Consider the following 12,279-nt stretch of genomic DNA (forward strand, 5'->3'; position numbering starts at 1 on the left):
CACTTTCTGGAGGCATTGTTGACTGCAGAGGGAAGGGGAGATTGGCAAACATCACTCTTCCCCTGTTGCATGTACAGGGGAAATGTTTTTCAGCATGCACAACTTTGGTTTGAATGTCAGCCTGTGGCTTTTGATCCCCACTGGCTGTCCTGCACATATGTAAAGTCATCATTTAATATCAGGTGGTGATGTGCAAACGTGATGTTTATATGGTAGACTCCTGCTTACACAATAAATCTTTCTTAATTACAGGTGGTGTGACATGTATCTTTTCACTAATCTGTGCTCTCATTCTTGCTTATCTGGATAGAAGAGCAGAGAAAATCCTTTGTAAAGAGCAGGGGAAAACTGGTAAGTTGGTTTTGGTCATCAGTAATCGCTCTTGTAACAGCAAATGAAAGTGGTCAAGGGCCTGCCAATTTGGAAACAAAACAGAGTTGACCCGAAACACAAATTTCTTTCTTCTGAAAATTGTGAGTGTGTGTGTGTGTATCCTGGCAAGTGTACAGGCAAGCTTTTGAATCCCCCCCCCTTTTAATTGATTGCCAACACACTGCATTACCTTTTTATATAAACTCATATATACCATTGGTGGTGGTGTGCCATTGTGGAAGATTGGAAAGAATCCTCCCATGAGCATCACTGTGGATGCAACCCAGGTTTCTGCCCCAAGAAATATGCATTCTAAACTCTGACAGTAGGAAGAAACCACAGAGATGCAGGAAGGGGACAAGTTTGGAAGGGGACAAGTGAAGCCAGCATGATGTAGTGGCTAGAGTGCCGGACTAGGACTGGGGAGACCCGAGTTCAAATCCCCATTCAGCCATGAAACTAGCTGGGTGACTCTGGGCCAGTCACTTCTCTCTCAGCCTATCCTACTTCACAGGGTTGTTGTTGTGAGGAGAAACCTAAGTATGTAGTACACCGCTCTGGGCTCTTTGGAGGAAGAGCGGGATATAAAATGTAGTAGTAGTAGTAGTAGTAGTAGTAGTAATAAAGTTTAAAGGGGAATTAACTGTGTGGTAGCTGCATCTCGTAGGGGAGTCTTTAAATCTAACTTACTGCAACATGTATTGGGTTTCAGCAGGCAAACATTCTACAATATGTGGCTAAAACATCTGCTTTTGCTGCAGAACAAAACCTCTGCATGAAGCTGAAGTTTATTTTTAAAACTCTGAATAAGTGCAGTTCACTAGAGCAGAAGTAATTTATCTTGTTTTTTTAAATCCCCTCAAGGTGATGCAATTAAGTTAACTGATGTGAAAGACTTCTCATTGTCTCTCTGGCTCATATTTATTGTCTGCGTCTGTTACTATGTAGCTGTCTTCCCTTTCATTGGACTTGGAAAGTAAGTGCTTTTTAAAATATTACCAGACTTGCCATTTTGTAGATTGGATATGCCTGATCTCTTAAAACCCAGTGTACATTTTCCATTCCTTTGACCTGAGGCATCCATGTTCCAGAGTGAACCAGAGTCCCCTGCTGTCTAGGGAAACCCTTCTCCCCCACCGGTGGCACAAAGAGCGCGCTGCTCCCTCCTCACTGCCGTCCGCAGGACCTTCCACCCCCCTTATCTTAACTGGCAGCAATGCACCAGCTGCCACCACTGCTCTCAGGTCCCTTCAAAAACTAAAGGGGAAGGGAACAGAAAGAAGTGTGGAGGAAGAGAGTAGAAGCTTGGGCTAGAGTGGAACACGCCCCACTTGCTTCCCCTCTTCATTCTGAAAATGCGAGAGAGAGCAAGTGCTGTGCAAGGCTGGGGGTGAGGGAAGTTGACTGGCAGGTGACCAGCAGGCAACCTACCGACTGAGGGGGCCACTACAATCCGCTTCATTAGTAGGCTGGCCCTCCTTCATCCAAGTATTCCCTGCCAACTGAGCAAAGAGGCACCCTTTTAAAGTAGTGATTCTCTTTATCTAGCGGGGGGGGGAGCAACTGGCCCTATCCATCCCCAGCACAGCATCCCTCCAGTGGTTGTTGCTGGTGTCTACCTTTATGTGTACTTTTAGACTGTGAGCCCTTTGGGGACAGGGAGCCATTTTATTTATTTATATCTACGTAAACCACTTTGGTTTGTTGAAAAGCAGTGTATAAATATTTATTGTATTCATATTTCATACATAGTTATCACCTCCTTGTAGGAAATACTATTTGCCATTTTAGGAGTGAGCATACATGCATTTTACCTCATAAATATTTAGCAGGGCAGAGATTATTTTTAAGCAATCCTTTGGCAAAATACTGCAGTACTCTTGCAGTTAGAAATAATAAATCTCATCTTTTTGTAGTGATAACTATTTGAAAACTGATTCTGTATTCTATTGCACTTGCTAACATAGGTTTTAGTATTGGCTGACTAATCTGAAAGATTAGGTCAGTACTTTTATTATGTTTAAAAAATTTGTGTGTATATTTAAAAACTGAGTCAGCATAGTGTGGGGTAGAGTGTTGGACTATGATTGAGGGGACCCAAGTTCAAATCCCCATTCAGCAATGAAACTCACTGGGTGACCCTGGGTCAATCACCTCTCTCACTCTAAACTTCTTGTGAGCATAAACATAACCATGTACACTGCTCTGGGCTCCTTGGAGGAAGAGTGGGGGAAAATGTAAATAAATACATAGTACTCCCAAGTTCTGCACAGTTCAAAGCAGCTCAGCCTAACCTACTTCACAGGGTTGTTGTGAGGAGAAACTCAAGTATGTAGTACACCGCTCTGGGCTCCTTGGAGGAAGAGCGGGAAATAAATGTAAAAATAAAATAAATAAATAAAATAAAATAAATGATGATGCCTGCCCAAAGTCTACAACATATGGCTGTAAAGCACAAAAACAAAAGAACAGGACACACAAGACACTCACTTCTTAAGCCTCAAACTTTATACAAAGTAGAAACATTAAGGAGCAATCATTTTGTGTTTGTCCATTGAAACGGCTAAGGGTGGGACTACATGTTGTGTTTGAAAATGCATGTGACCTGCATTTGCCAATTAACGTGAATGTAGAGGTCAAGGCAGAGCTTAGGGTTGATTTGAAGGGGCGAGCTGGTAGGTGTAGCACCTTCCCCCTACTCTTTGATTCTCCCCCACAAACCCCTCCCCACATTAGCATTTCAAGGCACAGATGGGATTGGCAACCCCATATTTGCTTTGTTACAGTTAGATTTGCCCTGAGTTTGAACTACAGTGCACACTGTAACGTTGCATTGGGCCTGGAGGCTGGCTTTTCTAGACTTTTCCTAAGTAGATGTCATGACCTGGTGACTTAATAATTATAATAACGCTTAGCGTTTTTATAGCTCTATAGTTTGTGTAGTTTGAGTGTGCAAAGTGCTTCACATGTATTGTCTTGATGCAATTCTTGCAACAGCTCTGTAAGGAAAGTAAGCATTATTGTCCCCTTATTGTCGATAGGGCTCTGAGGGAGTGGCTTGCTGAAGGCCCCACCTAGTGAGTTGATGGTAGTGTTGAGATTCACACTGGGAAAGCTCTGGTTTGTAGCTAATCCTCTTAGTTACTGCTATATACCAGCCATGTGGCAGACAGATTCCTAAGCACCTGCCTCCTATTAGTCTGTCTTCCTATCCAAAATTGTCTCCTTAATAAAACCAGTAACACGATGGCTGAAACTTTGCTGAGCTTCATGTTGTGATAGCACTTGTTAATCATAAAGCTGTGCATTTATTGCATGAGGCTTAATGGTGGTAGTTGTGGAGAATTCCCTAACACGTGATCTGCTCTGTGTTCTCCCACTTGTGCTTCTTCTCCAAAATCCTTGGGTTGGCTGTTAAAATAATGCATCATTGTTCTTGCACCATAGGGTTAGCCAACAATCAGTTTCAGTTGTGAATGGCTCTCTAAATAGTTACTTTAATAACAATTGAAATTTAGCATTTCGGTCACTAGATCCTACTATAGAAGTGTGTATGAAGTTCCTTGTGACTCATTCAGAACCCATTCACCTGTAGACACATATGCAGACTTGTGTGGCCTGTGTTTCAAAAAAGCTCAGTTCATCAACTGGCATTAATTTTGAATGTTGGCTTATATAGCACAATTATTCTCTTGGTCATATGGATAGGAGCAAAGAGCTTTGCTAGACCTTAAAGCCCCTCTTGCTAACTACTAGAAATTCTATACAGCTGGTTTATTCTCACACCTTCACATATTTTTTATTTTGTAAAACTTAACTATGCAGATCTTTTTCGAATGCTCTAAATAGATAGTCAAACTTTCCAAATCAGATGACAATAACTTAGTTAAACACACACCTGCCTCGTAAAATCCACCATATTTCCCATGCTGTACCTCAAAGTCTTTTGAGTAACCAGCTTAGGAAAATAAATGAGACTATGTTGTGTGCCTACTGTACAAAATTAAAACAAAAACCAGTTTTAGTTTTAGTTTTGTTTTTGTTTACACATACACACGGTCTGAGATGAAATAACTCTTGGTTTTGATTTGACATGCATAGCTAGTTAGGTGAATCTTGAACTTGACTCTTGGTTTGGATTATCATTCGAGTTTGTTTGCCCTCCTGTTTACAAGTATGTGTCCTCTCTTCCTAAGAATAATCTCCTGGAAAACTTTAATTACAACTTTGCCGAGCTTGTCTAATATTGCATTGGCATCCATTCAGTGTTACTAAAGAATTTTACAAAAATATATATCAAAAAGTAGAATTTTTTCCACAGAAAATAAAGTGTGGGGCAACATTTTGGAAAAATTTCAACATTACACCTCTGCTTTACAAGGTCAAATGTTCAGTCCTTGACATTTCCAGTTAAATAATTTGGAGTAAAATGGTGAGAAAAATGTCTGAGATATAGGAGATCTTCTGCCTTTCAGATTAGACAGTACTGGACTAGATAGACCAGAGGTCTGACTTGGTAGAAGGCAAATTCATATGTTCATTGTTGGCTAGACACTGCCTTTCTACCATGGTACTGTGAGCTAGGTTTTCTGCTGCTGCCATTCTGAAAGGGAACTATGTAGCAGCTGCTACTGCTTCTTTTTTAAATAGTGGCTTTTCTGAGCAGAAGGTATTTACTATATGCAACAGAACAATTTCTTCTTACTGGTTACCTAATCAGAAAATAGGGATGTGCACGAAACAGACTTTGCATTCTGTTCTGAATTCGGAATGGAACGCAAATCCTCTGGGTAGTTCTGTTCAAACAACTGGTTGTTCCAGTGGAACAAGCTTGGAACACTCAGAACGTTGCTATTGCTATTTTGGACTCGAAAGTGGCACTCTTCTGGCCTCTGTGCATGCTTGGCAGCCATTTGCATGGTGGTGTTCACCATGCAGATGGCTGCCACGTGTACACAGAGGCCAGAAGAGTACCATTTTGGAGTGCAAAATGGCGCTTGCAACAATCTAAACGCTCCAAGCTCAGAACGGGGTTGTTCCATTCTGAGCTTGGAGCAGGCCCTTCATTTGAAGGGTGTTCTGTTTTGAGCTTGGAGCACTCAAAAAGTCTAAACATGTCGAGATCAGAATGTTTTGCACATTTCTAGAAAAGGGTTGTTTTCCCTTCAGCAAGGGTTTGTGCCTCTTTTGATAGGCTAGTGACAGGCTGTCACTATTAATGTTAGACTATTCTGTGTATCTATTCTAGCTAGGTGTGAGGTTGTAAAATGTTTTTCCTGCTTTTTTACAGGGTTTTCTTCATTGAAAAATTTAAATTTTCTTCTCGAGAAGCAAGTGCAATCAACAGGTAACTGTCAAAATAAGTTTGTGTCATTGTGAGCGGTTGTACCAAAGGTGTCTCACTAGAATGCTCTCTGTATCATTAATATTGGTGTACATCAAGGGTCTAGGCTTCCTACCTCCAGAAAAGTGTGCCTGAAGTGCACTTTTATTAGAATAATTTTTAAAAAGTAAAAAAACAGCACTGGGGCATAGCTATACAACATCTGGCATATATGAAGACACAAATATAAGAAGTTTTACTGTCTGACCTGCAGTCTTTTCTAGAACTTTCAGAATTCTGACTCCTGTTAATTTAGGAAGGTAAATCTGTAGCTCTTGAAATTTGAAAAGGATGTAAACATAATAGATTCTTCATGTGCTTTCATACTAGGGCTCTCTGGCACTCTTGAGATAATGTTTTTCCAAAAATTTTCTGTAAATGGAATTAAAACATTATCTCCATGCAATTAAATTCAGCCTTCCTCCATGACCAAGATCTTACTGTATTGTCTGCTCACAAGTGAACTTCATTCAGCAAAGGCCCTTAGCAATCCCAATTGAAAACTTCTCTCTGCAGGTCCAGCCCATCTTATTAATTCCAGGGGGCACATTTGGTAACTTGTGCTGAATTGCCGGTGGTGGTTAGCATTTGTTAATCGTGGGATTATGAATGTGTGTATAAAACTACTGGTTTCCTTCAGCGGTTTCTTGTTAGGGTCAGAATACTGCCAACCCCAAGCTCCTATTCACTGGGCAAAGAGGCAGCTTTCAGAGGGACGGTTCTCTTATTTGTCAAGGAGATAACATACCTTCAATGGCTGTTGCTGGTGTCTACCTTGTGTTTCTTTTTAGACTGCGAGCCCTTTGAGGATAGAGAATCCCCTCTTTATTTTTCAGTGTAAACTGCTATGAAAACTCTTGTTGAAAAGTAGTATATAAAGTAGAGTCTGACTAGAAGAAAGCATCAACGACACACCAAAATATATTAATCATCTTTGAGCTTCTATCGGAGCTGATATTTTTAGAAATATGGAAGATGTTATTCCAGAGTGGGCCTATAATTGTATAAGTGCCTTATGGACTACAGTGGTGGTTTTATGCAGGGCAAATATTCATGTTTGTAACTTTCTGATGTGCCCCTCCATGTGGAATGGGCTGGCCCCCTTCCATCTAACAATGACATGAGTCATGCCTGGATTCTTTCATCTTGGTCATGTCCTGAACTATCTGAAAACTTATGACGGCAATAATAGTGGGGAAGTTCACCCTTCTGGGTCATGCATTTGATTTGTAAATATTAATGCTTACTCCTTGGCTACTGGGGTATAACCGCACTGGTGACTTACTCATAAAAGGATGCCGAATAGTTAGAAGAAATAAATTCCATTCTATGAGACTGACTCAACTACAGCATCATGAACTCACTTATGATCATTACTGCATTTTACAGCACCTTGGGCCAAGGCCAGTTAAAGAACTAATTTTTTTAGGATGGAGAGGGAAGAAAAGGAAACTGTATAATTATGGACAAAGTAAAGCTGTCTGCTACAATATGTGTTGCATCCTGATTTTTTTTATTTGAACTAACTGGCACTCTTCTTTTAAAATAGCATTGTATATATCATATCGGCACCACTATCCCCTGTCTTCGGATTCCTAGTTGATAAAGTTGGAAGGAATGTTACCTGGGTTATATGTGCTGTAGTGATTACTCTAGCTTCTCACATCATGTTGGCCTTTACTTTCTGGAACCCCTGGATTGCCATGGTAGGTGTTTCCTCCAGTTTTATATCTCCAAATGCAGCAATATGTGTACATGATCAATCACTTCACACTGCAAAATATGACACACTATTTGTTAATGCATATAATTGCTGTTCCCTTTAGAGCTGGTTGTAATTCATACTTAATGTGTTGTGTTTTAATGCTATTTTCTACAGTGTTTTCTGGGAATAGCTTATTCTCTCCTTGCCTGTGCCTTGTGGCCTATGGTGGCATTTGTGGTCCCTGAACACCAGCTGGGGACTGCTTATGGCTTGTAAGTAACAGATGTTTGGGTCTTGATGCTTGGGGTGAGCCTTTGTCTTTAAACCTTTGAATCTGTAGCACTGTAATTGCTCACATTTCCCTTGTTGTGTTTATATTGCATGTTCTTTAACTGTGAGAGTGATTTATGTAGCTGCATTTTTTGCAAATTATTTTTGCTCCACCTATTTGCATTAGTGCAAACGTCCCCAAATATGGATATTATTCTCTGATTCAGTAATGAGTACTGGAAATTGTGCTTGAAAGCTTGGTTGCTAATGGGATATTTTGGGCTGGGTAACTAATATCACCTTGCAGCCCCTTACCATTCTATAGGCCTGATGCCATGTGTTTTGCTCAGAGTTCTTGGAGGACAATACAGTTGTACGAAGGCATGATCCCAACATATGAGCTCCACATACATGTTGCAGTCTGAGCAAACGCCAAGCTATTTCCCCTCCCCTACTGTTAGTACACCACTGTGCCACCCCACAAAGCTTTTTAAAAACACACCTTTCAAGCACACGCTTGGATTTCCCTATATGTTCTTCTCTCTGTGGGCCTACTTGTAAGAGTATTCATGCCAACCAACACTGATATAAATGCAGGGATATAAATGTCATGTCTGTGCCTGGACATGCTTTTATTTACTTACTTGTATACTGCTTCCTGATTCGCTTGCAGAAAGTCAGGAACCAAATGTACAGCCTGTGGAAGGGAGTTCTTCAGGTCTGAGGGCTGCAGTTGAGAAGGCCCTGCTTCTAGTGGAGGCCAGCCTGAACTTTTGAATATGATAGAATCTGAAGTAGGGCTGCTTCACATGATTTGAAATGACAGGTTGGCTTATTATTGGAGTAAGTGCTCCCCTAAGATAACCAACATCCAGGCCATTTAGGGCTTCATAAGGCAAAACCGGCATCTGGACTTGGGTTTGGGGACAGACTGCTAACCAATGTAGCTTTCTTCTGCTTAGGAAGGTACATTAAGATGGGTGCCAACTTTATCAGCTGCTTCCTGCTGTAACTTCTGAGTCTGCTATCTGACTAGCTATTTTATTGTGTAATAGATTTGATGGTGTTTATCTGTAAGCTGCTTATAGAAAAGTTGGGTAAAATAAAGTTTTTCTCTTTGCTAAAATTGGGCTTGCAAAATAATAGTCTTAATGTCTTTCAGCATGCAGTCAATCCAGAACTTGGGCCTAGCAATCATTGCAATTGCAGCTGGTATGATACTGGATTCTCGTGGGTATCTGTTCCTAGAAATCTTCTTCAGTGCTTGCTTATGTTGTAAGTATGAAAGATTCTGAAGGTGCAGAAACACTTGTCTTGAATAATTACATGAAGGGGAGTGCCGTAAGATGCTTATTCAGGAGAAGGTCTTGATAGATTCAGGACTAGGTCCACAGTTTTCTCTCTTCCATTAAAAGGAAGGGGGCTTCACTTCTAAGTGGCTTTTCTCAGCATAGTTGCCTCATTAGATAATGAAAGAATGTCAGCTGGAAAAGAATCCTAAGGGAAGCCATAATTTTAGACAGTTCACATATTACATTTTTTTAAAAAAATTTATAGATAAACTCTGTTGGTGGTGTTTGAGCCTAAGTGATGGGCAGTCTTGTGCTTGAGGGTGGTTAGGTGACTATTCAGCCTATGTGCTTGCTTAAGCAGGGTGTTAAAGGATCATGAGCCGGACTAGCAAAGAAGCCTCCTGGATGGCAGTAGGGCAGTGTAGGTCATGTCCTGGTCCCTGTAAAAAGCTTCCTGGTCAAGCTCAGTTTCTGATCTGAACAACAAGGAGATTCTGCTGCTACTCATGGTCCTTCCCTTGTCCTGCTCACTCTTCCTTTGCTTCACCACCTTGCTTTTTCCTCACTGGTGGCTGGACCTCTTACCTCCCTGATCTGTCAGGAACAGTCTCTGACAGCAGGGCACAAATGTGTACTGTTGTGTGAAAATTGTTAAGTGTGTGTTTACTGTGATTGAACATGCTTTGCTTCCAATATTCTTATGCAGTATTTGCACATCAAATACATAAGAAAAATCTTAACAGTGAGCAAAAATGGACCCAGGTATCAAGGTCACAAAAATACTGTTGAATATATGCATAAGATACATTTGAAACAAACAGTATATAGTATACATGTGTAAAAGGGTTCTCTTTTAATGGGTTCTTTGTGGACAAAATCTCCTGTATTCAGGCTGACTTGGACTCCACTACTTTGGCAGAGTCTATGAAGGAGGTGTCCAGAGAACCCTCTTGCAGTATTAGGTTGGATCAGTTTCAATTTGTGACTCCTGAGGATGTGGACAAGCTGCCTGGAGTGGTGCAGCCTACCACTTGTTCTCCGAAACCTTGCCCGACTTGACTGCTTCGATCTAGCAGGGAGATTGTTGGAGGCAGCCTGGTTAATATAAATGTATCACTGGGGGGAGGTAGGATGCCTTCATGTTTGAAGGAGGCAATAATCAGACCTATTCTTAAGAAGCTTTTCCTGGACCCTTTAGTGATGGATAGTTATAGGCCAATCTTCCTTGGTTGGGCAAGGTGATTGAGAGGGTGGTGGCTAACCAGCTCCAGGTGGTTTTGAAGGAAACTGATTATCAGACACACTTCAGATTGGCTTCAGAGCTGGCTGCGAGGTTGAGACAGCCTTGGTCGGCCTGATGGATGACTTCTACCGGGGGATCGACAGAGGGAGTGTAACTCTGTTGGTTCTTTTGGATTTTTTGGCAGCATCCGATACCATTGACCATGGTCTCCTTCTGGATCGCCTGGGGGAGTTGAGGATAGGGGGCACTGCTTTGCAGTGGTTCTGCTTCTATCTCTTGGGTAGACTCCAGATGGTGGAGCTTGGTGACAGTTGCTCCTGAAAATGGGAGCTGTTATATGGATTCCCTCAGGACTCCATTCTGTCACCAATCCTTTTTAATATCTACATGAAACTGCCGGGTGAGGTCATCAGGCGATTTGGTGCTGGATGTTATCCGTATGCTGACGACTCCCAAATCTACTTTTCCTTTTTATTTGCATTATCAGGAAATGGTGTTCATTCCCTGAATGCTGCCTACAGGCAGTAATGGGCTGGATAAGGGATAACAAATTGAAACGAAGCAAGACAGAGGTGCTCATTGTAGGGGCTCAGAATCTGAGGGATGAGTTAGCTCTTCCTGTGCTGGATGGGGTTACACTCCCCCAGAAGGAGCAGGTACAGAGCTTAGGAGTAGTCCTGGACCCAGGCCTCACCCTGGTACTCAGGTGGCGGCTATGGCCAGGAGTACTTTCTATCAGCTTCGGCTGATTCGACAGCTGCGTCCATTCCTTGAAGAGGACTACCTCAAGAGTGGTGCACTAGCTGGTAACCTCCAGGCATGACTAGTGCAATGCGTTCTATGTGGGGCTGCCCTTGAACATAGTTCAGAAACTTCAGTTAGTTCAAAATGCAGCAGCCAGATTGGTCTCTGGGGCAACCTGGAGAGACCATATTATGCCTGTTTTGAAACAGTTCCACTGGCTGCCGATAGGTTTCCGGGCAAATACAAAGTGCTGGTTATTACCTGCAAAGCCCTGAATGTCTTAGGTCCAGGTTATCTTAGAGAGTGCCTTCTTCCGCGTGAGCCTCACCGCACGTTAAGGTCATCTGAGGAGGTCCGTCTCCAGCTACCACCAGTGTGTCTGGTGGCGACTCAGAGGCGAGCTTTCTCTGTAGCTGCTCCTGGGCTGTGGAATGCAGTCTCTGCAGAAATCCATAATCTCAATTCTTTCTTGGCCTTCAGGAGAGCCCTCAAGACCTAATTGTTTGGCCTGGCTTCCCAGGGTTTTTAAATTGTTATAAATGGTTTTAATGCTGTAACTTGGTTTTTCAGGGTTTTAAAATTGTTTTGAATGTTTTAATTGTTTTATGGTTTTATAATCTGTGTTTAACTGTTAATTTGATTTTAATTGTTTTGTTTTAATGTAAACTGCCCTGAGCCATTTTGAAAGGCTGGTATAGAAATTGAAATAAATGAAATAAATAAATAAATTGCAGACTCCTGATACAAATATACTTCAGTCAAATACTGCAAATATCTTAACTCCTCATTTAAGGTAGGTAAGAGGGTGGGATACAATGAAAATGGGGATTTGAATATGTTGTAAATGAGGAATGTTCAATAAAGTATTAATAAAAATGCAAAGCAATTCTCTAATATAAAATTTTGATGCATTTTACAGGTCTGCATAGGCATTAGTCAACTAAATATATTTATCTTCATTGGCAATAAAGGTCATCTCAAATGTCCATGGAAAGCATTTGCTTTGAACGTCATAAAAATTCACAATGAAGAGTTTTAAGATATTTGTGGTAGGCGTGGTGCTCTGATTGTAGCTCATTCTGTGAGCAAATGGAGAGCTGCCCTCACATGGGGGACCCCTTTTACTCATGCAAAAAGCCCTTGTGAGCATAATTCTCCTTCCACTTGCCCAAGGAGTGCTGCTCTGCTGAAGGTCAGAGTGCTTGTGCATACTGCACAGTGTGCTTGTGCATACATGTGTGTGTTTGCGCTCTCTCTCTCTCTCTGATTT

The 12,279-nt window shown here is 41.6% G+C and overlaps 1 protein-coding gene across 2 annotated transcripts in view; it reads left to right on the plus strand.

Annotated features, from left to right (window-relative positions):
• The window catches only part of MFSD1 (major facilitator superfamily domain containing 1), a 38,470-nt gene that overhangs the window by 9,215 nt on the left and 16,976 nt on the right, over positions 1–12,279 (plus strand). For both annotated transcript variants that reach the window (XM_053309484.1, XM_053309486.1), the window contains exons 8-13: positions 253–351; positions 1,237–1,348; positions 5,663–5,719; positions 7,305–7,461; positions 7,635–7,732; positions 8,893–9,005. In XM_053309484.1, the coding sequence (XP_053165459.1) occupies positions 253–351; positions 1,237–1,348; positions 5,663–5,719; positions 7,305–7,461; positions 7,635–7,732; positions 8,893–9,005 (636 nt within the window). The remainder of the gene's footprint in view (positions 1–252; positions 352–1,236; positions 1,349–5,662; positions 5,720–7,304; positions 7,462–7,634; positions 7,733–8,892; positions 9,006–12,279) is intronic.

This window comes from Hemicordylus capensis, chromosome 3, assembly GCF_027244095.1.
Source record: "Hemicordylus capensis ecotype Gifberg chromosome 3, rHemCap1.1.pri, whole genome shotgun sequence".
In the NCBI taxonomy this organism is placed as follows: Eukaryota; Metazoa; Chordata; class Lepidosauria; order Squamata; family Cordylidae; genus Hemicordylus; species Hemicordylus capensis.